This window comes from Erinaceus europaeus, chromosome 7 (genome assembly GCF_950295315.1).
Source record: "Erinaceus europaeus chromosome 7, mEriEur2.1, whole genome shotgun sequence".
NCBI classification, from domain to species: Eukaryota; Metazoa; Chordata; class Mammalia; order Eulipotyphla; family Erinaceidae; genus Erinaceus; species Erinaceus europaeus.
In genome coordinates, this window is record NC_080168.1 from 52,252,106 (window position 1) to 52,275,609 (window position 23,504).

General features: G+C 42.2%; 2 protein-coding genes across 5 annotated transcripts in view; one reads left to right on the forward strand and one right to left on the reverse strand.

Annotated features, from left to right (window-relative positions):
• The window catches only part of GUCY2C (guanylate cyclase 2C), a 104,215-nt gene extending 82,250 nt beyond the window's left edge, over positions 1-21,965 (reverse strand). Inside the window, exons 1-2 of one of the 4 annotated variants that reach the window (XM_060194420.1) lie at positions 21,775-21,965; positions 4,843-5,006 (exon numbers count right to left, since the gene is read on the reverse strand). In XM_060194420.1, the coding sequence (XP_060050403.1) occupies positions 4,843-5,002 (160 nt within the window). In that variant the 5' untranslated portion in view covers positions 5,003-5,006; positions 21,775-21,965. Of the gene's footprint in view, positions 1-4,842; positions 5,060-15,641; positions 15,820-21,774 lie in introns of those variants that run through there. The other 3 variants (XM_060194421.1, XM_060194422.1, XM_007533152.3) reach the window with 3 other exon arrangements.
• Positions 21,966-22,033: 68 nt separating this feature from the next.
• LOC103122527 (histone H2A.J) lies at positions 22,034-22,607 on the forward strand. The gene has a single exon (XM_007533142.3). It carries the CDS (start codon positions 22,075-22,077, stop codon positions 22,462-22,464), a length of 390 nt encoding a protein of 129 aa, XP_007533204.1. The 5' UTR covers positions 22,034-22,074; the 3' UTR covers positions 22,465-22,607.
• Positions 22,608-23,504: the final 897 nt, after the last annotated feature.

A 23,504-nucleotide genomic window follows, 5' to 3' on the forward strand; every position in this document is an offset into this window, starting at 1 on the left:
GTATACTGAAAATTATGAGTCACTACTCAAAGAAATTAAAAAAGACACAAAGAAGTGGAAAGATATTCCATGTTCATAGGTTGGAAGAATTAACATCATCAAAATGAATATATTACCCAGAGCCATCTACAAATTTAATGCTATCCCCATCAAGATCCCAAGCACATTTTTTAGGAGAATAGAAAAAATGCTACAAATGTTTATCTGGAACCAGAAAAGACCTAGAATTGCCAAAACAATCTTGAGAAAAAAGAACAGAACCGGAGGCATCACACTGCCAGATCTCAAACTGTATTATAGGGTCATTGTCATCAAAACTGCTTGGTACTGGAACATGAACAGACACACTGACCAGTGGAATAGAACTGAGAGCCCAGAAATGAGGCCCCACACGTATGGACATCTAATCTTTGACAAAGGGGCCCAGACTATTATATGGGGGAAGCAGAGTCTCTTCAACAAATGGTGTTGGAAACAATGGGTTGAAACATGCAGAAGAATGAAACTGAATCACTGTATTTCACCAAATACAAAAGTAAATTCCAAGTGGATCAAGGACTTGGATGTTAGACCAGAAACTATCAAATACTTAGAGGAAAATATTGGAAGAACTTTTTTCCGCATAAATTTTAAAGACATTTTCAATGAAACGAATCCAATTACAAGGAAGACTAAGGCAAGTATAAACCTATGGGACTACATCAAATTAAAAAGCTTCTTCACAGCAAAAGAAACCACTACCCAAATCAAGAGACCCCTCACAGAATGGGAGAAGATCTTTACATGCCATACATCAGATAAGAGTTTAATAACCAACATATATAAAGAGCTTGCCAGACTCAACAACAAGACAACAAACAACCCCATCCAAAAATGGGGGGAGGACTTGGACAGAATATTCACCACAGAAGAGACCCAAAAGGCTGAGAAACACATGAAAAAATGCTCCAACTCTCTGATTGTCAGAGAAATGCAAATCAAGACAACAATGAGATATCACTTCACTCCTGTGAGAATGTTACACATCAGAAAAGGTAACAGCAGCAAATGCTGGAGAGGGTGTGGGGTCAAAGGAACCCTCCTGCACTGCTGGTGGGAATGTCAATTGGTCCAACCTCTGTGGAGAACAGTCTGGAGAACTCTCAGAAGGCTAGAAATGGACCTACCCTATGACCCTGCAATTCCCCTCCTGGGGATAGATCCTAAGGAACCCAACACATCCATCCAAAAAGATCTGTGTACACATATGTTCTTGGCAGCACAATTTGTAATAGCCAAAACCTGGAAGCAACCCAGGTGTCCAACAACAGATGAGTGGCTGAGCAAGTTGTGGTATATATACACAATGGAATACTACTCAGCTGTAAAAAATGGTGACTTCACCGTTTTCAGCCGATCTTGGATGGACCTTGAAAAAATCATGTTGAGTGAAATAAGTCAGAAACAGAAGGATGAATACGGGATGATCTCACTCTCAGGCTGAAGTTGAAAAACAAGATTAGAAAAGAAAACACAAGTCGACCCTGAAATGGAATTGGAGTATTACACCAAAGTAAAAGACTCTGGGGTGGGTGGGTGAGTGGGGAGAATACAGGTCCATGAAAAATGATGAATGAAATAGTGGGGGTTGTATTGTTAAATGGGAATCTGGGGAATGTTATGCATGTAAGAAAAAAAAAGAAGTAGAAACGCAAAGCAGAAATTGACTTAGTTTGGAGTATGGCACCAAAGTAAGAAAGCAGAAGTACACTAGAGTTTGCAGTGAGTATCCCCCTAATACTTCCTCTCCACTTTTCCAAGCTTTGGGTCCATGATTGCTCAACAATTTGTTTGGCTTTGTATGTTAACTCTCTTTTCAGTCACCAGGTTCCAGGTGTCATCAGGATGCCGGCCAGACTTCCCTGGATTGAAGACCCCACCAATATGTCCTGGAGCTCAGCTTCCCCAGAGACCCACCCTACTAGGGAAAGAGAGAGGCAGACTGGGAGTATGGACCGACCAGTCAACGCCCATGTTCAGCGGGGAAGCAATTACAGAAGCCAGACCTTCTACCTTCTGCAACCCACAATGACCCTGGGTCCATGCTCCCAGAGGGATAGAGAATGGGAAAGCTATTGGGGGAGGGGGTGGGATATGGAGATTGGGCGGTGGGAATTGTGTGGAGTTGTACCCCTCCTACCCTATGGTTTTGTTAATTAATCCTTTCTTAAATTAAAAAAAAAAACTTAATTTACAAAAATAATGCAACAGGCCAGATACATCTTGTGATCTGTATCGGACCCCTGATAATAAAAAGTCAAAATATATATATATATATATATATATATATATATATATATATATATATATATATATATATATATATATATATAAACTGAGATGCATGTGAAAAGGCATTGGAGACATCCAGCTAGCTAGAAATTGTCATAAGCAGTATTTTTTCTCTTTTAAAAATCTTAACAAATATTGTGCATTTCATTTTAATGTTCAAATTATCTTAATGAAATTTTAAATAATTAAATACTCTTTTTGCTGTATCTCAGAGAAGAACTGCAAGACTGAATTGGAACGCCAATTGATATTAGTGACAATGCTTTATTGTAATAACATAGATATATAAAAATAGATAAAAGCTCCAGAGAAAGCTTCTGTTTCCATATGAATCCTATATACTGAATTCAAATTCATCTTCTTGACTGATCACTATGTTAAGTCTGATGTCTAAGTCAAGCCTTGCCTCTGAGAAAGGTGCAGAAGGAAAATATGCTATCCCCTTCTTCTTCTAGCGTTTGCCGCTATCCCCTTGAAACTGAGCAGTAAACTCAGTCTCACTGAAGACTACTTCCTGGTCTGGCCATTGTCAAGTCACCACCAGGCAGAGTGGACTATGAGTGAGCTCACAGTTTTAGGACTCAAAGCCCTCTCTCTGAAGATTCAGTGCCTTGAAATAGGAAGGGGTTGTGGGATGGGCCCTCAGAAGGTTGGGTGATTGGGCACAGACTTTCGGTGGTGGGAGCAGTGTGAAACTACACTACTATTAGCTCATAATCTTATAAAGCACTATTAATTTTGTATGTCAGGGGGAAAATAGAATATTTCAAGTTCTGTAACTGCCTAGACTTTAGTGCTGAGTATATATTCTTTTAGTCTAAGCATTTAATGTTACTAGTTTGTAAAGTGATTGAACTCTGACACTGGATTTAAATTGTTAGAGTATTTCTAAAAAAAAAAAATAACTAGCTTTATTTATTTATTTCCTTTTATTGCCCTTGTTGTTGTAATTATTATTGTTGTTGTTATTGATGTCATTGTTAGATAAAACAGAGAGAAATGGAGAGAAGGGGAAGACAGAGAGAGGACGACAGAAAGATAGACACCTGCAAACCTGCTTCACTGCCTGTGAATCGACTCCCCTGCAGGTGGGGAGCCGGGGGGGGGGCGGGGGGGGCCCTGGACCGGGATCCTTATGCCACCTGCGCTTAACTGGCTGCGCTACCGCCCAACTCCCCCACTTTTTTTTTAAGGACTAATTTACCTAGGACCTTAGACCAGATAGACCAGAATCTAAGCTTCTGTCAATATCTATTATTTTGTTAGTAGTTGGCATCAGTAAATGACATAAAGCATGGTGAGGTCAAGTATAGTACGGTAAATCCTAACCATGTGATTTTTCAAAGATAAGCTCCCAATTTACTTGGCTATAATACTAATTATCTATTGCCTTTTTAAACTTTAAGACCATAGGAAACCTTCTCCATTCTCTTTAAAATCTGTATTTCTCCCAGTCTTAGAACCTCTGAGACTTTGCTTTTATTTCTTGATGCCTCTCCTCTCAATAGCTTACCCTATGCCTCTATTGACCTCGACTAAATCAACAAGGCAATGTCATCATGCCATATTATGCTGCCACTGCCTTTTTGCTTCAGATTGTATCCAGATACTGCAAGCCTGAGATGCCAACCTTCCAACTCCAATAATTTGACACCAAATTGCAGATGCTACTATGATTCCATCCTTAACCCTATGGGCAGGCGATCTCACCAATGTGGCCCAAAACCTCACTTCTTCAGAGCCCTACCCTCTAGGGAAAGACAGAAACAAGCTGGGGGTATGGATCAAGCTGCCAATGCCCATGTCCAGTGGAGAAGCAATTACAGAAGCAGACCTTACACCTTCCACACCCCAAAAAGAATTTTGGACCATCTCCACCTGCAGGGGGAAAGCTTTGCAAATGGCGAAGCAGTGCTACAGACATCTCTCTGTCTCTCTTCCCTCTTGATTTCTGGCTGTCTCAATTCAATAAATAAATATAATGCAAATAATAATAATAATTTGTTTTTTAAAAAGAATTTGGGTCTAAGAGGGGGCAAAGTTAGGGGAAGATGGCTCTGTAACCCAATTTTATCTGGACCAAGAGAGAAGAGAAAAAAAGGAAAGACATTTAGAAGTAGAAATAGGTGTAGCTGTGACTTAAAGTGGAAGAGAAGGCAGGACCATAGTAAAAATGGGAAGGATAGATGGATAGATAGATAGATAAATAGACAGATAGATAGATAGACAGACAGAAAGACAGTTATAAAAATAATAACCCATATCTATGACCTTGGGAGAATCACTGGAGGAATTCCAGTGGAGGGAATGGGGACATACAACTCTGGTGGTGGGAACAGTGTGGAATTGTACCCCTGTTGTTCTATAAATTTATAAATCACTAATAAAAATTTTAAAAATAAGATGAAAAGAAGGCTGGATGATTAGGCAAAAATACAAGGTCTTTACTTAGCAACCCTCTGGTCCCAAAGGTGGTAGCAGAAATGGAGAGGATCCTGCCACCAGTCTTACCAGCTTCAAGAAGACGCTGTCTCACAATATCCACACCTTTATTCACCGCTGTTGTCAAGTTATCCAGAGGCACTTGGAAGGCTGAGTTGTTCATCATCAGAACAGTGATCTCATAGCTGCCATCATTGCAGTTCCGTCTCAACTGGGAGGCCCAGGACATCAATCTTAAATGGAGGAGCAGTAACCACAAAACTAGGTCCAACAGTGATGTCTTCATGACCCTGCTCACCTCATAACCATGCTCCCTGTGCCTTGCTGACTTTCTCTGGACTTTAAGGAAGGCAGGAAATGGGCAGCTTCTAGCTGGGTTCCTCCGTTCACTCTTCCCCACACTCCTTTCTGATCATACTTGCTTAGTCACGTGAACAATGGAATACTGCCTCCCTGTCAGCAATTAGCAGCCGCATTATGGTAGGAAAAGCCAAAGTTCACTGTGTGTTTGCTCATAGAAAGGTCAAGTTATAAACAAGGATATTATCTGGGCCTCTCCCAATAAAAAATATATCAATTTGTGACATAGCACTGGGAAGAGGAAAAAGAGGAAGAAGGCTATACATGTAAACCTTCGGAAAATAGAAAATAAAGGATGACTGGCAAAAGGAAAACATAAATATGATGGGGCAATTATGCTTAAATTATAGCTCTCATTGAAACCCAGTCCTTGACTAGAAAGAGCTATGTTTCAGTCACTCAGACAGCAATTATTTATTGAGACTTGACTGTGTTAAACATTGGTAAGGAACTGGGCATATAGCCATGAATAATATAGATACATAAACTCCTCATAAAGCACACGTTTTAGTGGGAAGGCAAATATTAAATAAATAATTATGAATAGCTAAACTCAACAATGGGAAAAAAATCAGTACTGCCAAAGGCAAGGTACATGCTGCATTAACATGACCTCTTCCTAAAAAATTAAAGACTCTTGGGGGTTGGGCAGCAGCGTAGCAAGCTAAGCACACATAGCACGAAGCACAAGGACTGGCCTAAGGATCCTGGTTCAAGCCCTCGGCCCCCCACCTGCAGGGGAGTCACTTCATAAGCGATGAAGCAGGTCTGCTTTCTCTCCCCCTCTCTCCTTTTCTCTGTCCTACCTAACAATGACATCAATAACAACAATAATAATTTCTTCTTCTTCTAGCGTTTGCCCTTCTTCTGTAGCCAGTCAACAGCGTCAGGTTGAGCCTGATGTAAAGTTTTGAGACCTCCTTTGAATCTGGAGAGGTGGCAGTCGTTGACTATGTGGGTCATAGTCTGTCTGGGGCCGCAGGGGCAGTTCGGGTCGTCTCTGGCTCCCCAGCGATGGAACATAGTGGCGCACCGGCCATGGCCTGTTCGATAGCGATTGAGGAGGGCCCAATCATAACGTGCTAGGTCAAAGCCGGGTTGACGCTTGCAGGGGTCTGTGATGAGGTGTTTGTTCTTTACCTCAGCTGACTGCCAACTCTGTTTCCAAGAGTCTGGAACAGAGAAGTTCAGTGTAGGCGTAGGGGACCAGATTGGATGACGAGACGTCAAGCGTTGGACAGGGTGGGCGAAGATATCCGCGTATATTGGCAGGTCCGGTCGAGCGTAGACGTGGGAAATGAACTTAGATGATGCCACATCCCGACGAATATCTGGCGGGGTGATGTTGCTAAGAACTAGCAGCCATGGAACCGGGGTGGAATGGATGGTTCCAGAGATTATCCTCATGGAGGAGTATAATTTGGAATCGACCAAGTGGACATGGGGGCTACGGAACCATACTGGGGCACAGTATTCCGCAGTGGAATAGCATAATGCCAGAGTTGATGATCGTGGTATGGAAGCGCTCCTGCCCCATGAGGAGCTGGCTAGTCTTGCAATGATGTTATTCCTCGCGCCCACCTTTGCTGCAGTTTTTATGAGATGTTCGTGAAATGACAGGGTACGGTCAAGAATAACGCCAAGATAGACTGGCTGTGCTTCATGCCGGATTCTCGTATCGTCAAGTTGCACATTAAGCTCACGCCAGGCCGAGGCATGGTGTAGATGGAAAACAGATGATACTGTTTTTTGCAGTGCTAGGGATTAGTCGCCATTTTTTAAAGTAATCAGATATCAGAGACATGTCTTTTGTGAGTGTTTCCTCGAGGATGTCAAACTTGGATGCCTGAGTTGCACAGCAGATGTCATCGGCGTAGATGAACTTCCTTGAAGAAGTTTCTGGAAGGTCATTGATGTAAATATTAAATAGCGTAGGAGCCAGAACAGAGCCCTGGGGGAGGCCACTTGAAACAAGTCTCCATCTGCTAGACTTGTCACCCAGATGCATCCGGAATCTTCTGTTTTGGAGAAGAAACGATATAGTGTTGGCCACCCATGGAGGCAGGCATCTTGAGATCTTGACTAGGAGACCTCGGTGCCAGACCGTGTCATAGGCTGCTATAAGATCAACAAAGACAGCACCCGTCTTTAAATTCTTCTGGAATCCATTTTCAATGTAAGTTGAGAGGGCCAGGACTTGTTCGCAGGTAGATCTTCCTGGGCGGAAACCAGCTTGGGCGGGTGATAGGAATTTTTCTGTAAGATGAGAAATACGTGACAGAAGCAGCCTCTCAAGGAGTTTGTAGCACATGGAGAGGAGAGAAATTGGTCTATAGCTGGCGGCCAGTGTTGGGTCTTTCTTTGGTTTCAAAACTGCTATTATCTTGGCACGACGCCAAATTTTGGGCATAGATTCGGATTCCAAGATGTGGGACAGGAATGTAGTGAGCCACTTCTTTGCCACGGGGCCCAAGTTAAAAATGAGTTCTGGGGTGATGTTATCATAGCCAGCAGCCGTTCCCGGTTTAACCCTCTTCAAAGCGTCTTCCAGTTCAGACAGTGTAAAGGGAGAGAGTTTTGGAGATGGACAAGATAAACAGAAGTGGGATGACCACTCATGGGAGATTTCTCTTTTCCAGACTGGGTTGATCTTAGCACGTCCAACTTGAGTTAGGTGACTGGCCACTGAGTTTGGAGATACGGGAGGATGGGAGACGGGAGAGGGTTGGCTATCAGCACCCAGACTATGAAGAAGCTTCCAGGCCTTCCTACTTGAGTGGGTGAAGTTCAGACTTTCCGTGAGTTGTTGCCAGCGGGCTTGGCGTCCTGCATCCAGGGAGGCAATGAGATGGTCGGCCACATCTGGGTCGCCCGACTCATCATACTGCTTTAGTAGTTGCTCGCATTCAGCATCAAGACAAGGCGTATAGTTAGCACGTCTCCCACAAGGAATAGCTTGGGAAGCTGCTTTGAAGATGGCTTGGTGGAAGCACCTATAGGAATCTTCAGAGGGGATAGAGTTAATTGGAATTGCAGGAATAGATTTGTTGGTAAGATCACTGAACAGATGCCACTTTGCTTTCCGAAAGTTCCATCTTAGTTTCTCCGAGCACAGAATCAGTGGGAGCTGGAGACCAATGTGGATGATAGCTGGGCGGTGATGACTGTGCGGGAAGATCTTGAGAACTTGTCTCGTAGCGGGAAAGGTTTGGCCGTTGACTGTGCTAATCCAACACAGGTCGGGTGACGAGTATTTATTCCATCTAGCACTGTGAAAAGAGCCTGGCTGTTTGGGATCATATAATAGGGAGAGGTCATTCGCTGAAGCACAGTCGGTTAAGATAGAACCGTCAGCATGAGTGGAGGAATATCCCCAGTCTTGGTGACGACTATTAAAGTCTCCAACGTAAACGGCTGAGTGATTTTGTAAACATCACTTAGGCTGCCTCTGAAATAATGGTCTGGGCGGTGGCAGCAGTAGAGGAAATGGTGTAAATATGTACCTATTTCTGTGGGCAGAGTGAAAAACCAACTATGTCTGGATGAGGTCAGAGACAGTGGAGCTACCTAACAGGATCAAGAGCTATCTAAACGGCAAAATGAATGAGATGCTATCTTACTGAACGTGGGGGCATTAGAGATGGGACAAGTCAAGTGACCCTGATGGGCTAGTGAAATAGTTCACTTGGATAGTGTTGCTGTTTGAGTCTGACTCTCAGCACACTGAAGGTCTCTTTTGCTGTTATCTCTTGCATATGCTCTCTCTCTTTCTCTCTTCTTACCTCTCCCCCTACCCCCCAAAAAAGTGATTTTGATATACTCAGCTGGGTAAATAGAAAAAGCATTACTAAGGTCTAAAATGTATTTATTTATTTATTTACTTATTTATTTATTTTTATCTCCAGTATTATCACTGGGGCTAAGTGCCTGCACTACAAATTCACTGCTCCTGGAGACTAGTTTTTTCCATTTTTGTTGCTCCTGTTGTTGTTTTGCTATTGTTGTTGTATATGACAGAAATCAAGAGAGGAGGGGAAGACAGAGAGGAGAGAGAAAGACAGACACCTGCAGACCTGCTTCACTGCTTGTGAATCGACCCCCTTGCAGGTGGGGAGCCAGGAGGCTCTAACTGGGATCCTTGTGCTTCAAGCAGCTCTTACAATTTTTTAAATATTTATTTTTTTCCCTTTTTGTTGCCCTTGTTTTTTTATTGTAGTTATTACTCTTGTCTGTCTTCATTGTTGGATAGAACAAAGAGAAATGAAGACAGATGGGGAAGACAGAGAGGGAGAGAGAAAGACAGACACCTGCAGACCTGCTTCACCGCTTGTGAAGCGACTCCCCTGCAGGTGGGGAGCCAGGGGCTCGTACCGGGATGCTTACACTGGTCCTTGTGCTTTGCGCCACGTGTGCTTAACCTGCTGCACTACCACCCGGCTCCCCAGCTCTCACAAAGAGGAGCAAGTTGGAGCATAGTTTATGCTTTGTTTTAAGTAGACAGTGAAGGTGTGAGAATAGCTCCCATGGAGTCTGGAACAATCTAGGTCAAAATAGAAATATGGAAATACTGGGAGGTGGAGCTCTGATTGATCTAGTAATGTCACTATTTATCAATGACTTGACAACCAGTTATAGCAAAATTTATATTTCCTTGTGAAGTTGGAGGTACATGAAACTCTTGGTATATAGATGTGTTTAACCAACTCAGAGGCTCTTCTTACCCTATTTATTTGTTTTTTGAAAGAAAGATTCTGGTTTGAGCCCCAGGTTCCCCACCTGCAGTGAAGCAGGTCTGCAGTTTCTTTCTCTCTCAATTTCTGTCCTATCCAATAGAAAAAAAAAAAGGCAGCCAGGAGCAGTGGATTCGTAGTGCAGGCACTGAGCCCCAACAATAACCCTGGAGGTAAACAAACAAATAACTGAAAGTTCTGCAATTGAGCATTCTTGTTGATAAAAAGGAATGGAAGTTGTTCTTTCAAAAATATTTTTAAACTATGAAGTAGGTCCTGTGTATGAAGGCACATCTGTGATGGATGTACACAAACTAAAAGAATAGTGGTTGAGGGAATAACTCAACTGGTAGAGTCAGGCTTTTATACCCTGAAGCTTCCTGCATCAACTGGCACAGCCTGTACCGGAGTGGTGCTCTGGTTTCTCTCTGTGTCTCATGCAAACCTCCCACCCACCCCCAGAACAAGTCTTCAAAAATACTTTTTTAAAAATACTATGCTGGAGGGAGTCAGGTGGTAGGGCAGCGGGTTAAGTGCAGGTGGCACAAAGTGCAAGGACCAGACTAAGGATTCCAGTTTGAGCCCCCAGCCCCCTACCTACAGGGGAGTCACTTCACAAGCAGTGAAGCAGGTCTGCAGGTTTCTATTTTTCCCTCCCCATGTCTGTCTTCCCCTCCTCTCTCCATTTCTCTCTGCCCTATCCAACAACAATGACATCAATAACAACAATAATAATTACAACAATAAAACGAGGGCAACAAAAGGGAATAAATTAATATTTTTTAAAAATACTATGCTGGGAGCCAGGTGGTGACACACCTGGTTAAGTGGACACATTGCAGTGTGCAAGGACCGGGTTCAAGCCCCTGGTCCCCCTGGTAGGGGGAAAGCTTCATGAGTGGTGAAACAGGGTTGCAGATGTCTCTCTATATATCTCCCCTCCCCCTCAATTTCTCACTGTCTTTATCTAATAAATAAATAAAAATTAAAAAATAGCAAAAGACTTTGGAGTGCCAAGCATGAAAGTCTTAAAATAAATAAATAAATAAATAAAACACTACACTGAACCCTCATGTACTTATATCCTAAGCTAGAGACCATATTATTGGGATGTTTGCACCTCTACATACCCCATCTATAAGATTCCACTCCTGGGAGTCAGAGGTAGTGCAGTGGGTTAAGTGCAGGTGGCACAAAGTGCAAGGACCGGCATAAGGATCCCGGTTCAAGCCCTCGGCTCCCCACCTGCAGGCGGGTCACTTCACAAGCAGTGAAGCAGGTCTGCAGGTGTCTATCTTTTTCTCCCCCTCTGTCCTCCCTTCCTCTCCATTTCTCTCTGTCCTATCAACGATGACACCAATAACAACAACGATAACTACAACAATAAAATTAAAAGGGCAACAAAAGGGAATAAATATATCTATATCTATATCTATATCTATATCTATATCTATATCTATATCTATATATAAAGATTTTGCTCCTTGTATTCCCAAATAGCCAGGAGATGCAGGGGCAAGTCCATATGTGATATAGGAAGTGGAAACACTTGTTGATCACGTCACGGGTATTTCAGAGTGAGTGTTGGGATAAAGGATGGAAATGGAGGGATGACCACTGGAGAAACAGTATGAGATATCACTAAGAGCTCATATGGGAAAAGATAGGTCTTGGTGCCTCCTAGAGGGAGGATGAAGTATCCTTATGCCTCACAAGATTTAATTTTTGATTGAGAAGGAAAGTACTGGTGTGGTTTTCTAGGGTGGGGTAGGTGATGGTGACTGAGTGAGTGGGTTTTCCCTGGAAACTTTCAGTGTATGTAAGGAAGAAGGAACTGGCAGGTTGCATCATAAGGGTCATTAACTTTTGCTGCAGGTAATGATTTTAATATTTTGCATATTCCATGGCCAACTGTGATCTCAAACCTGATTGTCAAGTTGTCACTATTCCTATTTCCTATGATAGGAGATAGAGTAGACGGTTTTTCTTTTTAATTTGGTCTGGAAATTACAAACTGGGAGAAAGCCATGTCAGGGGGCAGATGAGGTAGGTAAATTACCAGATGCTTTTTATTTGAATATGAATACAGAAGGTAGATGCAGCTCTGGGAATCTGGAAAAGAATTTCATGAAGGATCAAGATAAAAGTCTCTCCTGAAACAAAATTTATGTATCTCTATGTTGGAAAGCAACTAGCATGTAGATCATAACTAAAGGGAGGCAGGCTCTGCTGGGAAAGTTTCAAGGGTCAAAAGCAAATAATGGAAAACTCGAGTTGGAAGATTTATGAGATAGACTTCAATGGAACACAGAACCCCTAGAGATAAGAAAAAAGAAGGAAATGGGTCCTTGTAGGTCCAGGGCAGCTGAACAAAAGGGCATGTCTTGTGCCACACCTGGTTCTAGCAATACTTTGAGTCTCTTTTTGTATACTATCTCCCTTGGTCCTCTCATCACTTGATCTTAAAGGAGAGCACTGCATCTCTACACTGTACTATAGTCCAGGACTTCTTTTTCTCCTTACCTCAGGAGGGATGTAGAAAGCAGTTTTTCAAAGTTGACTTTATTAAGGAGCAAATAAAACTGAAAACATTTGACTTTTTTCCTGAGAACAAAGGCAAAGATTTTCTTCTTCTTCTTCTTAATATAGTTTTTTAAATTTTATTTTAATGAGAGAGTGCTATGGAAAGACACAGAGAGAAAGACCAGAGCATGGATCAGGTATGGCTCATGGTGGTGGTGGGGATTGAACAGATATCAGGCATGAAAGTTTTGCAGAACCATTATGCTGTCTTCCCAACACAGGTAGAGGTTCTGATCTCACTTTATTGAGGATGAATGGTTCTAGGAAAGTATTTCTTATTTCTTCTTCTTCTTATTACTTTATTTTATTTTCTTAATCAAGTCACTGCCCAGCCCTGCTTTAATGTTGTGCCAAGAATTGAATCTAGAATCTCAGAGCCTCAGGCATGAAAATCTTTTATAAAAACCATTATGCTAACCCCCTCACCCATAGGGAAGCATTTCTTGCCTAAAACTTTCACAGACACACTAGCATATCTGAAATACATACTGAATGCTTGCAGCCAGTGGGCACATGTATGCTTGTTCCTTCCAGTTCAGTTGTTTACTAACCAAGTGCCCCTGTGTTTGTGTCCAAATTTGCCAGACTTATTTAATAAACTATGTCTTTAGTTAAATGTTCTTTAATTTAATAAAATACATTTTTAAATGTTGTAAATCCTAAGCAAAGGCAAATTACAAAAAAAAATGCTGTGGCAATACTAATATAAATCACTGGGTAATGACAAAATACTGAAAGGGTTCTGCCTTTAGAGAGCTTGTCAACTATCTTAAGACATCAAGTTTTAAGAAAATAGTATGAGATACACTAGGGGTGTGGGTCATATAAGAAAACAGACTCAGAACTCCCATCAGGAAATCTGGGCTCCTAACAAAATCCTTTGATTTGACATCAACCAGGCAGTGAATAAATGAACATGGCGCTTTTAAGATAAAACAAAAACCTTAAGGGATAAATAATTTTTAATGACCCCTGTTTTAGCTGATTTCATTTTCTTGTGAAGGAACATACTTACTGATCCTATTCAACACAGAATAACATGAAATCAGATAGAGTCAAGTAACTAACATGCCATTTTATTTTGCTTTACATTCAAATCGATGTGGATATATGAACTCTGTGAGCTGAGCATAGAAAAATAGGTGGGGATAGATAGCATAACAGTTATGCAAACAGACTCTCATGCTTGAGGCTCCAAAGCCCCAAGTTCAATCCCCTGCACCATCATAAGCCAGAGCTGAGCAGTGCTCTGGTAAAAAATAAAATAAAATAAAATAAAATAAAATAGAAACTGCTTTGTATGATAAAAATAAAAATTTGAAGTTCTTAAGGGCTTTCCAAGGAGAAGAAAGGAGGAAATAAGAGGAGATAGAGAAGAGTGGGGCAACAAGGAGGCTAGCAGCAATACAGAAAGAAATAGCCAGTGATAAAGGCCTAATAGGACAGAGGCTGAAGACTTCTTTTGTTTGAAGATTTACTCTTTTGGGAGTCGGGCAATAGCACAGCAGGTTTAGCGCAGGTGTTACAAAGAGCAAGGACTGGAGTAAGGATCCAGGTTCAAGCCCCCGGCTCCCCATCTGCAGGGGAGTTGATTCACAAGCTGTGAAGCAGGTCTGCAGGTGTCTATCTTTCTTCCCCCCCCTCTGTCTTCCCCGCCTCTCTCCATTTCTCTGTCCTATCCAACAATGATGACATCAATAACAACAACAATAATAACTACAACAATGAAACATCAAAGGCAACAAAAGGGAATAAATAAATAAAACAAATATTTAAAAAAAGAGAATCACTTTTTTTTTTTTTTGGCCTCCAGGGTTATCACTGGGGCTTGGTGCCTGCACTACGAATCCAGTGCTCCTGGAAGCTATTTTTCTCATTTTGTTGCCCTTATTGTTGTTGTTACTGCTATTGCTGCCATTGCTGTTGTTGGTGGTGAATAGGACAAAGAGAAATCAAGAGAGGAGGGGAAGACAGAGAGGGGGAGAGAAAGATACCAGCAGGTATTCACTGCTTGTGAAGCAACTCCCCTGCAGGTGGGGAGCTGGGGACTTGAACCAGATTCCTTACACTGGTCCTTGCACTTCAGGTCATGTGCACCTAACCTGCTGGCTACCACCGGCCTCCAGACTTACATATTTTTAAATGTTCATAGATAGATAGATAGGTCAGGCATGAGCATATGAGCATACCTAGAGCATCATTTTGGCATATGTGATGCCAGGGATTGAACTGAAGACGTCATGCTTAAAAGTCAGATGTTCTATCAACTGTACCACCCCTCATGCTACATGACTGAAGATTTCTTTTTTAAAAAAAGTTTTTTTTATATTTATTTATTTTCCCTTTTGTTGCCCTTGTTGTTTTATTGTTGTAGTTATTGTTGTTCTTGATGGATAGGACAGAGAGAAGTGGAGAGAGAAGGGGAAGACAGAGAGGGGGATAGAAAGATAGACACCTGCAGACCTGCTTCACCGCCTGTGAAGGGACTCCCCTGCAGATGGGGAGTCAGGGGCTTGAACTGGGATCCTTACACCAGTCCTTGCGCTTTGTGCCACATGCGTTTAACCCGCTGCGCCACCGCCCGACTCCCAGGACTGAAGACTTGTAAAAAGAATGTACAAAATAAAAATGGGATTCCTTGTATCTTCCTTAAGAAAAAGATGCTTTGCCTCATTCATGCAATCAAAGTTCATTGTGTATCCTGTAGTTGTTCTCAGCAATGGGGTGATAGCATAGATAAACCAATTTCTGCTTCATGATTGTGTTATAGTGGAAATTTGGAAGAATTGGGTAACTTCCCCCAAAATTCAGTCAAGTGTATACCAGATCTGAACACCTTCCCACAATTCCTCCAAATTAGGCAAGTTGTGGAAAGGTGTTCAGATCTGTGTCTAGAATGATGGGATGAGAACAGGAACAAGGCTAAGTGACTGGTAGAAAAGTTTGAAATATGAGTTGTTTGTGGTAACTAAAGACTTTAGGATTTGCTGAATTATGAGGGTTTTGGACTTTCTTCAAAGTATATAATAAAATTCAAAGTATTCTTACCTAGTTTACAAGGTCAGGTGCTCCTACTGGTATGCAAATCACAATTGTGTGTTAGAGCTACCTATCAAATCTAACACCAGCATCTAGGGTGCTATAGGCTAAGAGTTTGTTTCTTTTCCTTATATTTGTTTCCTGGAGTTCCCTTACCTGTTTCTAAACTCCAGTTTTTGAGTACTGTCTTCCTCTAACTCCTCTCTAGGCCCGTAAGTGCAGTATTCCTGTGTGCTCAGGAAAAATTGGATAGATGACTATTGCACACTTGTCAGGATTAGTTGAAAAATCAAGTTTCCTAATGGCTCTTGGATTAGTTCTTCGAGGTGGCTGGGTTGTTCTGGAAAATGTGTGTTGGAAACAATATTTATGTATCTTAACTGTAATGAAGTTTTCTGGAAATAACTCGATATGTTTTCTCTTCAACATAAGAAAAGGAAATAGGCTCATTCCATTTCTCAGGATGCCAGTGTAGTTAATTGGGTTGATAGTTCAGTCCTTATAAAAGAACTCTTTGTTTTTCTAGAGAAGCTAGATAGTACTCTTTGTTTTGTTCTGTCTGCAGTGACTGAAGGATTACTTCCTCATAGCTTGAGAAAAAGGAAAAAAGATGTTACCTTAATGTGCCCCTCCCCCTACCAATTCACACCCTTCTCCACTCCCAGGTCTGACTACTGAAAGACTTGGGGACTAGTTAGAAGGGAAAGGGGATTGTTTGGGTTTTTTTTTCTTTCTATTTTTTGGTTTCTTGTCCCATCCACCCCTACCCCCTTCATCCTCCTTCCATCCCACCCCACCCCCATTCTGTCATGACCTCACTTAAGTGGAACACTATATCATAACTGAGAGGTTTTGTCCCAGTCCTGGAGTCATGGAGACTCTCTGGTCCCTGTTCCTACTGAGGAGTTGTACCAGATTCAGGTGGAAGGAGGAGGGGAGTTCAGGCTGTAGGGGAAGCCAGGGTCCCTTATTCCAACCTCCTTTTCCCCTTAACTAACTCTCTCCCCACAACCAGGACATTCTCAAGCTTGTCACACTGAAAAGGAAAGTAGTTATTTTTAGATGCATTTTATTAATAACTTTTGTTATGAATATCGCTGGTAACCACTGTGTATGCTATTAAAAATACAAAACAACAAACAAACAAACAAAAACTATTAAGACCACCACCCTCCCCTTCATCCCTCACCCTATTCCCCAGACTTTCTTGCCTCTACCTGCCTGGTCTGGATCTCCCTCAGCTCTGAGCCCAGGGAGAGGGAGGGAGTAGTTTCTTGAAGTATAAATGCTTCATGAACAGAGTAATGGTCAGTTTTGTTTATTAGTGCATCCTTTGTAGGTTGGAAAGTGAGGGAAAGCACTAACGGAACAGAATGATATACCCTTCGACAAAAAAGGAGCTAATTTTAGTTCCACCTGGTAGTTCTAATAGTCTTTTTTAAAAAAATTTTTATTTATAAAAAGGAAACACTGACAAAAAACATAAGAGGGGTACAGCTCCACACAGTTCCCATCACCAGAACTCCGTATCCCATCTCCTCTCCTGATAGCTTTCCTATTCTTTATCCCTCTGGGAGTATGGACCCAGGGTCATTATGAGGTGTAAAAGGTGGAAGGTCTGGCTTCTGTAATTGTTTTCCCACTGAACATGGGCATTTTACACACACACACACACACACACACACACACACACACACACACACACACACTTACCTTGGAGCTAGATATGAATCTTATTCTCAATATTTCCTAACTAGATGAAACTGAGATTACCTAAATTGATGGTCTTTTGTTTGTTTTCTAAAACAAATTTAATTTTTACTCTAGCTAATGTGCCTAAATTGTAACACTTGGTGGAGTTTGGATATGGGGTCCATTTGCCAGGTAACTGATAGGATTGGCCAACCACATTCACTTACCTGAAGAACTGGAGGTAACTGGAGGGAAATAGCCAAATGTTAAAGTGTACAGCTCAGCTGCCATATTACTCAACCCTAACTCTAGTCCAGCCCATATATGCCTGTCTTAGCTCCAAGAAAAATAAAAAAGGCTGGTGTAAAATAATGAAAGAACAACCTGATAAAATGCAATAGATGATTGATAGACTGCCTAATAGGCCTGTTAGATAAAGGAGAGGGTTCCCCATGTGACCAAAAAATTGGTTCCCTGCTCTAGGCTTTCAGGACTCTGCAGGGTGGTCTCTTCTGGAGGTGGAGTAGAAGCATCCAGTGGGGTACTGCACTTTGTTAGCAAACTGTACCTCCTGGAGACAGCACCTATTTGAGATTTGTGCTCAGTGGGCTCATAACAGCACCTAGGACAAATAGGTTTATTGAACAACGTTCAGGTAATACCTAGGAACCTTTAGAAATGCTAACAGGAGTAAAAGTGAAAATTCTATTACTATAGGTGCTATGTGTAATTTCCTCTGGTGCTTGGGGAAAAGTTTGTATTAAATTTGGAAATTGTATTATAAAATTCCTGGCACTTAATATAAACATTACAATTGTTACTGTTGTTTTTTGAAGTCATTCACTACACAGCAGAATCAATTTAACTTTCTGGAGAACAGCTAACCATCTATATGATAGTGGTCACTACATATAGCCTATGCATATAGTAGACTTACCCTATTAATAGGTTTGTGAATTATACTCCATGATATCCACACATGACAGAATTGCCTAGTGATGAGTTTCTTTAGAAGATAGCTCATTTAGTAAACTCTGCATGCCCTATACTACTTCCTTTGTCCCATTTTTGTGCACAGTCAGTACTTTTTTCTGACTGAAATTAAACATTTATTTAGTTGAAATCAGTTACCCAGAAACTTTTAAGTATATATCTACTTTGCATTAATTTGTGCTGTGGTTACAAAAGTTTTACCCCCCCATTACTTCTCAGTTATTATGATTATTGTCATGTGGGAGGCAGGGGGTGGTGGACCTAGTTAGTTGCATATTACTAGGCACAAGGACCCAGGTTCAAGCCCCCCCAGTTCCCACCTTCAGGAAGCAAACTTCACAAGGGGTGAAGCAGTGATACAGGTACTTCTCTGTCACTTTCTCCTGCTCTATCCCACTTCTTTCTCAATTTGTCTCTGTCCTATCAAAGTAAAGTTTAAAAAAAATCTTTAAAAGATCAATGTCATTTAAAATGCACATGACATTTTAGTATTATTATAGATACTAAATGTTAATAGTTACAGTTTTATCTATCCCACTTTATTTTCAATTTCTCCCTGCCCTATCAAATTAAAGTTTAAAAAAAAATCTTTAAAAAGATTAATGTCATTTAAAATGCACATAACGTTTTAGTGTTATTATAAATGCTAAATACTAATAGTTACAGTTTTTCTTTGTGGTCTCTTAAACTATCTTGTGGTCTCTCTCAACCAGGGTCCATGGGTCACACACTCCAAGAATCACTACTGTACATAATTATTTTGCCACACTACAGGTTTCATTTGTCTTTCTTAGTGTTGTTCACTAAGTTTCACCCACTAAGGAAATTATACCCTCTGCCTGGACCCCCTCCGCTACTTGGTGTCTTTAATGTTACCAGATTTCAACTTAAATAGCACCTCCTAGTGACTGTTCTTGTGATCGGTTAGTTTAAAGGACTGTTCAACATAAACACAAAGAAAAAAAAACATGAGATATGTTCTTTGACGTCATCTTTAAACATGTATTTGAGTTTGACAATAAGAGAAATATAGGCAAAAATAGACACATAGGACAATATTAAACTAAAAAGCTTTACTCAACAAAAGAAACACACATCAAAACAAAAACACCCTACTGAATAGCAGAAGAATATACAACTAATTAATACAACTAAAAAAAAAATCCATTAAAATGGGCAGAGATCTGAATAAGATAGTTCTCCAAAGAAGACATACAGGTAGGTAGACTATGAAAAGTTGTTCATCTTTTATTAAGGAACTGCATATCAAAAAAAGTAAACATCATCTCATGCCAGTGAGAATGGCTACTAACTAAAAGACAAGAAACAAGTGTTAAAAACTAGGTGGTGAGAAGACAAATCCATATACACTACTAATAAGAATGCAAATTGGAAGCACCTGTTTCAAAAGCAATATGGAACTTCCTCAAAAACTTTAAAAATATAAATTCCATGTTATCTAGTTATCACCCTACTGGCATTTGCCTGAAGGATACAGAAGCACTAATTCAAAGAGACATATGCACCTCCTATATTTAGTGCAGCTATATTTACAGTAGCCAAGAACTGAAAACTCAAACACCCACCTATAAATGCCTGGGTTATAAAGATGTGGTTTATATACAGAAAGGAATACTACTCATCTATGAAAATACTGGACCCTGGGAGTTGGGCAGTAGTGCAGCGGGTTAAGCGCACGTGGCTGAAGCGCAAGGACCAGCCTAAGAATCCCGGTTCGAGCACCCGGCTCCCCACTTGTAGGGGAGTCGATTCACAGGTTGTGAAGCAGGTCTTCAGGTGTCTTTCTCTCCCCATCTGTCTTCCCCTCCCCTCTCCATTTCTCTCTGTTCTATCCAACAGTGACAACATCAACAACAACAATAATAACCAGAACAATAAAACAAGGGCAACAAAAGGGAATAAATAAATATATATATTTAAAAAAGGGAGTCCGGCAATAGCACAACGGGTTAAACAGACGTGGCATGAAGCGCAAGGACCGGTGTAAAGACCCGGGTTCGAGACCCAGGCTCCCCACCTGCAGGGGAGTCGCTTCACAAGCGGTGAAGCAGGTCTGCATGTGTCTGTCTTCCCCCACCCCTGCTGTCTTCCCCTCCTCTCTCCATTTCTCTCTGTCCTATCTAGTAAATAAATAAATAAATAGATAGATAAATAAATAAAATCTGCCACTCCTGGCAGAAATTAAAAGAAAGAAAATACTGGATCCTGCCATTTTCAATAACATGTATGGATCTATAGAAGATCAGGCGAAGAAAGATAAAGACCAAGAAAGATATGCGGTACACAGAGAAAATAAGCAAACAAAAACTGAATCAAATGTGTTCAAGCTGAACCCGATACAGAGATTATCGTAGCCCCTATAAAAAAGATGACAGTGTAACTTCGGGAAGCGTTCCATTAAAAAAATAAGTTAAACAAAACAAAGTATTAGATAATAAGGCCAATTCGTAGCCCCCATATAAAAGGTTAGTTATGGAAAGCCAGGACTCAGCTGACCATCAGACTGAGTTGGGTGCCGCCTTGCCTCTCCGGTGCCCCCTACTGGCTTGCACGCTGGTGAGTGCCCCATCTCCAGCCCCTACAATCTCCTTGGGAAAGCACCCTCAATCAAGCGATCCCCGCGCGGCATTTTGCTCCAGGTCGCCTGGCGCAGCGCAAAATCATATCTGGGCAGGACGCCAGGACTATACAACTCTCTCACTCACATCATTTTCACTTGTTAGAACCCAGCCTTCACCCCACCAGTCACCACTCATCCAGCCCGTGGATGTTTCTGAAGGAATTTTTACTCGAAAGCAAGGGTTTATCTCTGAGCTAGATAGGATCACAAGACACTGTCTCCTAGGGGAAAGCCTAGAGGTTGGGCAGATCGCCGGCCCACACTCGTGGCCGCACGGCCGCTATCTCGTAATTTTGACCCAGGCTTCACGCAGCTAACCATGTGCTGGGCAGGGGTCGTGACACCAACCTGACCCTGGCCCTCACAACACTCTGCCACCCTGCATTGTGCCTGTATTGTGGTTACTTCTCATCCAAAACTTCACTGAAGAAACAAAGCATTGAGGGGCCGGGTGGTGGCGCACTTGGTTGAGCGCGCATGTTACAATGCGCAAGGACCAGGGTTCAAGCCCCCGGTCCCCACTTACAGGGGAAGGCTTTGCGAGTGATGAAGTCAAATCTGCAGGTGTCTCTCTGTCTCTCTCCCTCTCTATCTCCCCATCCCTTCTCGATTTCTGGGTGTCTCTAGCCAATAAATAGAGATAAAAAAATTTAAAAGCACTCACACGTCCCAAGATACCGAAAATCAGAGCTGGGACCGGGCATAAAATAACTTGCCTGGAGTGGTCCATTCCAACAGAAGGCAACTTTACCCAGTTCCTTCAGGTTCAGGCTGCTGGAAACGCGCCCGTGAAGAACAACCCCCTACCTTCACCCCGCAACCAACCCTGCCCTTGCCTCCGACCTCAATGGCTAGTTTTTGGGAAGTTGTGTTTTCATGTACCTTTTACTTATGAAAGGAGTAGTTCTTTACTGGAACAGTTTTGATGCTAATCATGCTTTCTTAATTCTGAAAACTACTTACTTTTTCTTGGAAGTAAGCAACAACGTTGAAACCGGACAAAGTGAACTAAGTCCCAGCACCCGCAGCAGCAATCCAGTGGGCAGCTATGTAAATGAAACTAGGAATGCATGCTTTGGATTGGACAGAGCTGGAGAAGACTCCTTCCAATCCGTCGGGCTGTTTAGGAGTGGGGTCTGCCTGTCATTGGCTAGCTATAGCCGCAGATGTTGCGGCGTCCAATGGGCATTACCCAGTAGCAACAAAGTTGGTAAAGGGACACAGTGTTCTCTCTCTCCCTGGAGTTTCAGGCGAGAGGCAAATATGTCTGGTCGTGGAAAGCAGGGCGGCAAAGTGCGGGCCAAGGCCAAGTCGCGGTCGTCCCGCGCAGGCCTGCAGTTCCCGGTGGGCCGAGTGCACAGGCTGCTGCGCAAAGGAAACTACGCGGAGCGAGTGGGCGCCGGGGCGCCCGTGTACCTGGCGGCGGTGCTCGAGTACCTGACGGCCGAGATCCTGGAGTTGGCCGGCAACGCGGCCCGAGACAACAAGAAGACCAGAATCATCCCTCGCCACCTTCAACTCGCCATCCGCAACGACGAGGAACTCAACAAGCTGCTGGGAAAAGTGACCATCGCGCAGGGCGGTGTCCTGCCCAACATCCAGGCCGTGCTACTGCCCAAGAAGACAGAGAGCCAGAAGGCAAAGAGCAAGTGACTCTGACTCCGCTGCCTCCACCGGAGAACTGTCTCCCCCAGCAGTTGGTCCTGATGTCACCGAGAGCCGGAGCGATCTGTTTGGGGAGGTGGACAGTGAGGGGTCCCCGGGGCTGGGAGTCAATAAAGTTGGTAAAAATCGTGTGGCCGAAAGAGCTGTGTAGTCATGGGGACCTGTTGGATGAGCCCAGGGGGCGACTGGGAAGTCCAGGAGCAGGTATTTCACTGTCGGCTTGAACAGCTGTGTGGTCCGATTTGGTCGTTTTGTCATCCTCAAAACAATGTGGGTGGATGAGGGGGATGTGGAGGCATCCAACGACCTGGAGGTGGGCTGAGTGGGGAGCTCTCCCTGCTCTCAAGGCAAAGGAGATGTCAAGGAGTTGTGCCTGTGTTGGGGAATTATTTTTATGACACTTACCTCCTTTGAGATTCAGGATCCAGTTCGAGGAACTTCTAGGTGGGGCATGTCTCTGGTCATATTTTTTCCAAAAGTGGAGCAACTTTACGTCTAGGTAGAGTGATTGATATTTCTGGCAATCGAACTTTCTTCACTTTAGTATTTTCATGTTTTGGACACCAATTATCTTTATATACCCACTTACAGTTCACGTTTCTTTAAAATGAAACAGCCTGTACTGTGTGTAACACACAAACAGGCATGAGTCATAAAGTTGGAAGTTTATTCCCCTACCACTCATTGCATAATCAAAAGAGTTATTAAAGCTTTTTAGTTTTTAAGATTTTTCTCTGACTTCTAACCTCAATGATCTTGTCTCTATTAGAAATGCAATGGTTTTTTGTTTTGTTTTGTTTTTTTTGCTTTATAACAACAAATAACCTGTTTAAAGTTGTCTGTGTTCTACCACTGGCATAAAACAATCCCTTTAGGGTTATGTTACTTAATGGCACTGAGACTTTAATACTTTGAGATATGAAGAAAGATAAGGACAAACAATTTTAAGTAAGGAAAGATGAAGCCTTAAAATGAGACCTTACAGTGAGACCTTCACATTTAAAAGTTAAGCACTATTTGGTGGGGAG

What these genes read in the sequence shown, in the direction of transcription:
- LOC103122527 (XM_007533142.3), top strand. Translation starts at nt 22,075, where the DNA reads ATGTCTGGTCGTGGAAAGCAGGGCGGCAAAGTGCGGGCCAAGGCCAAG.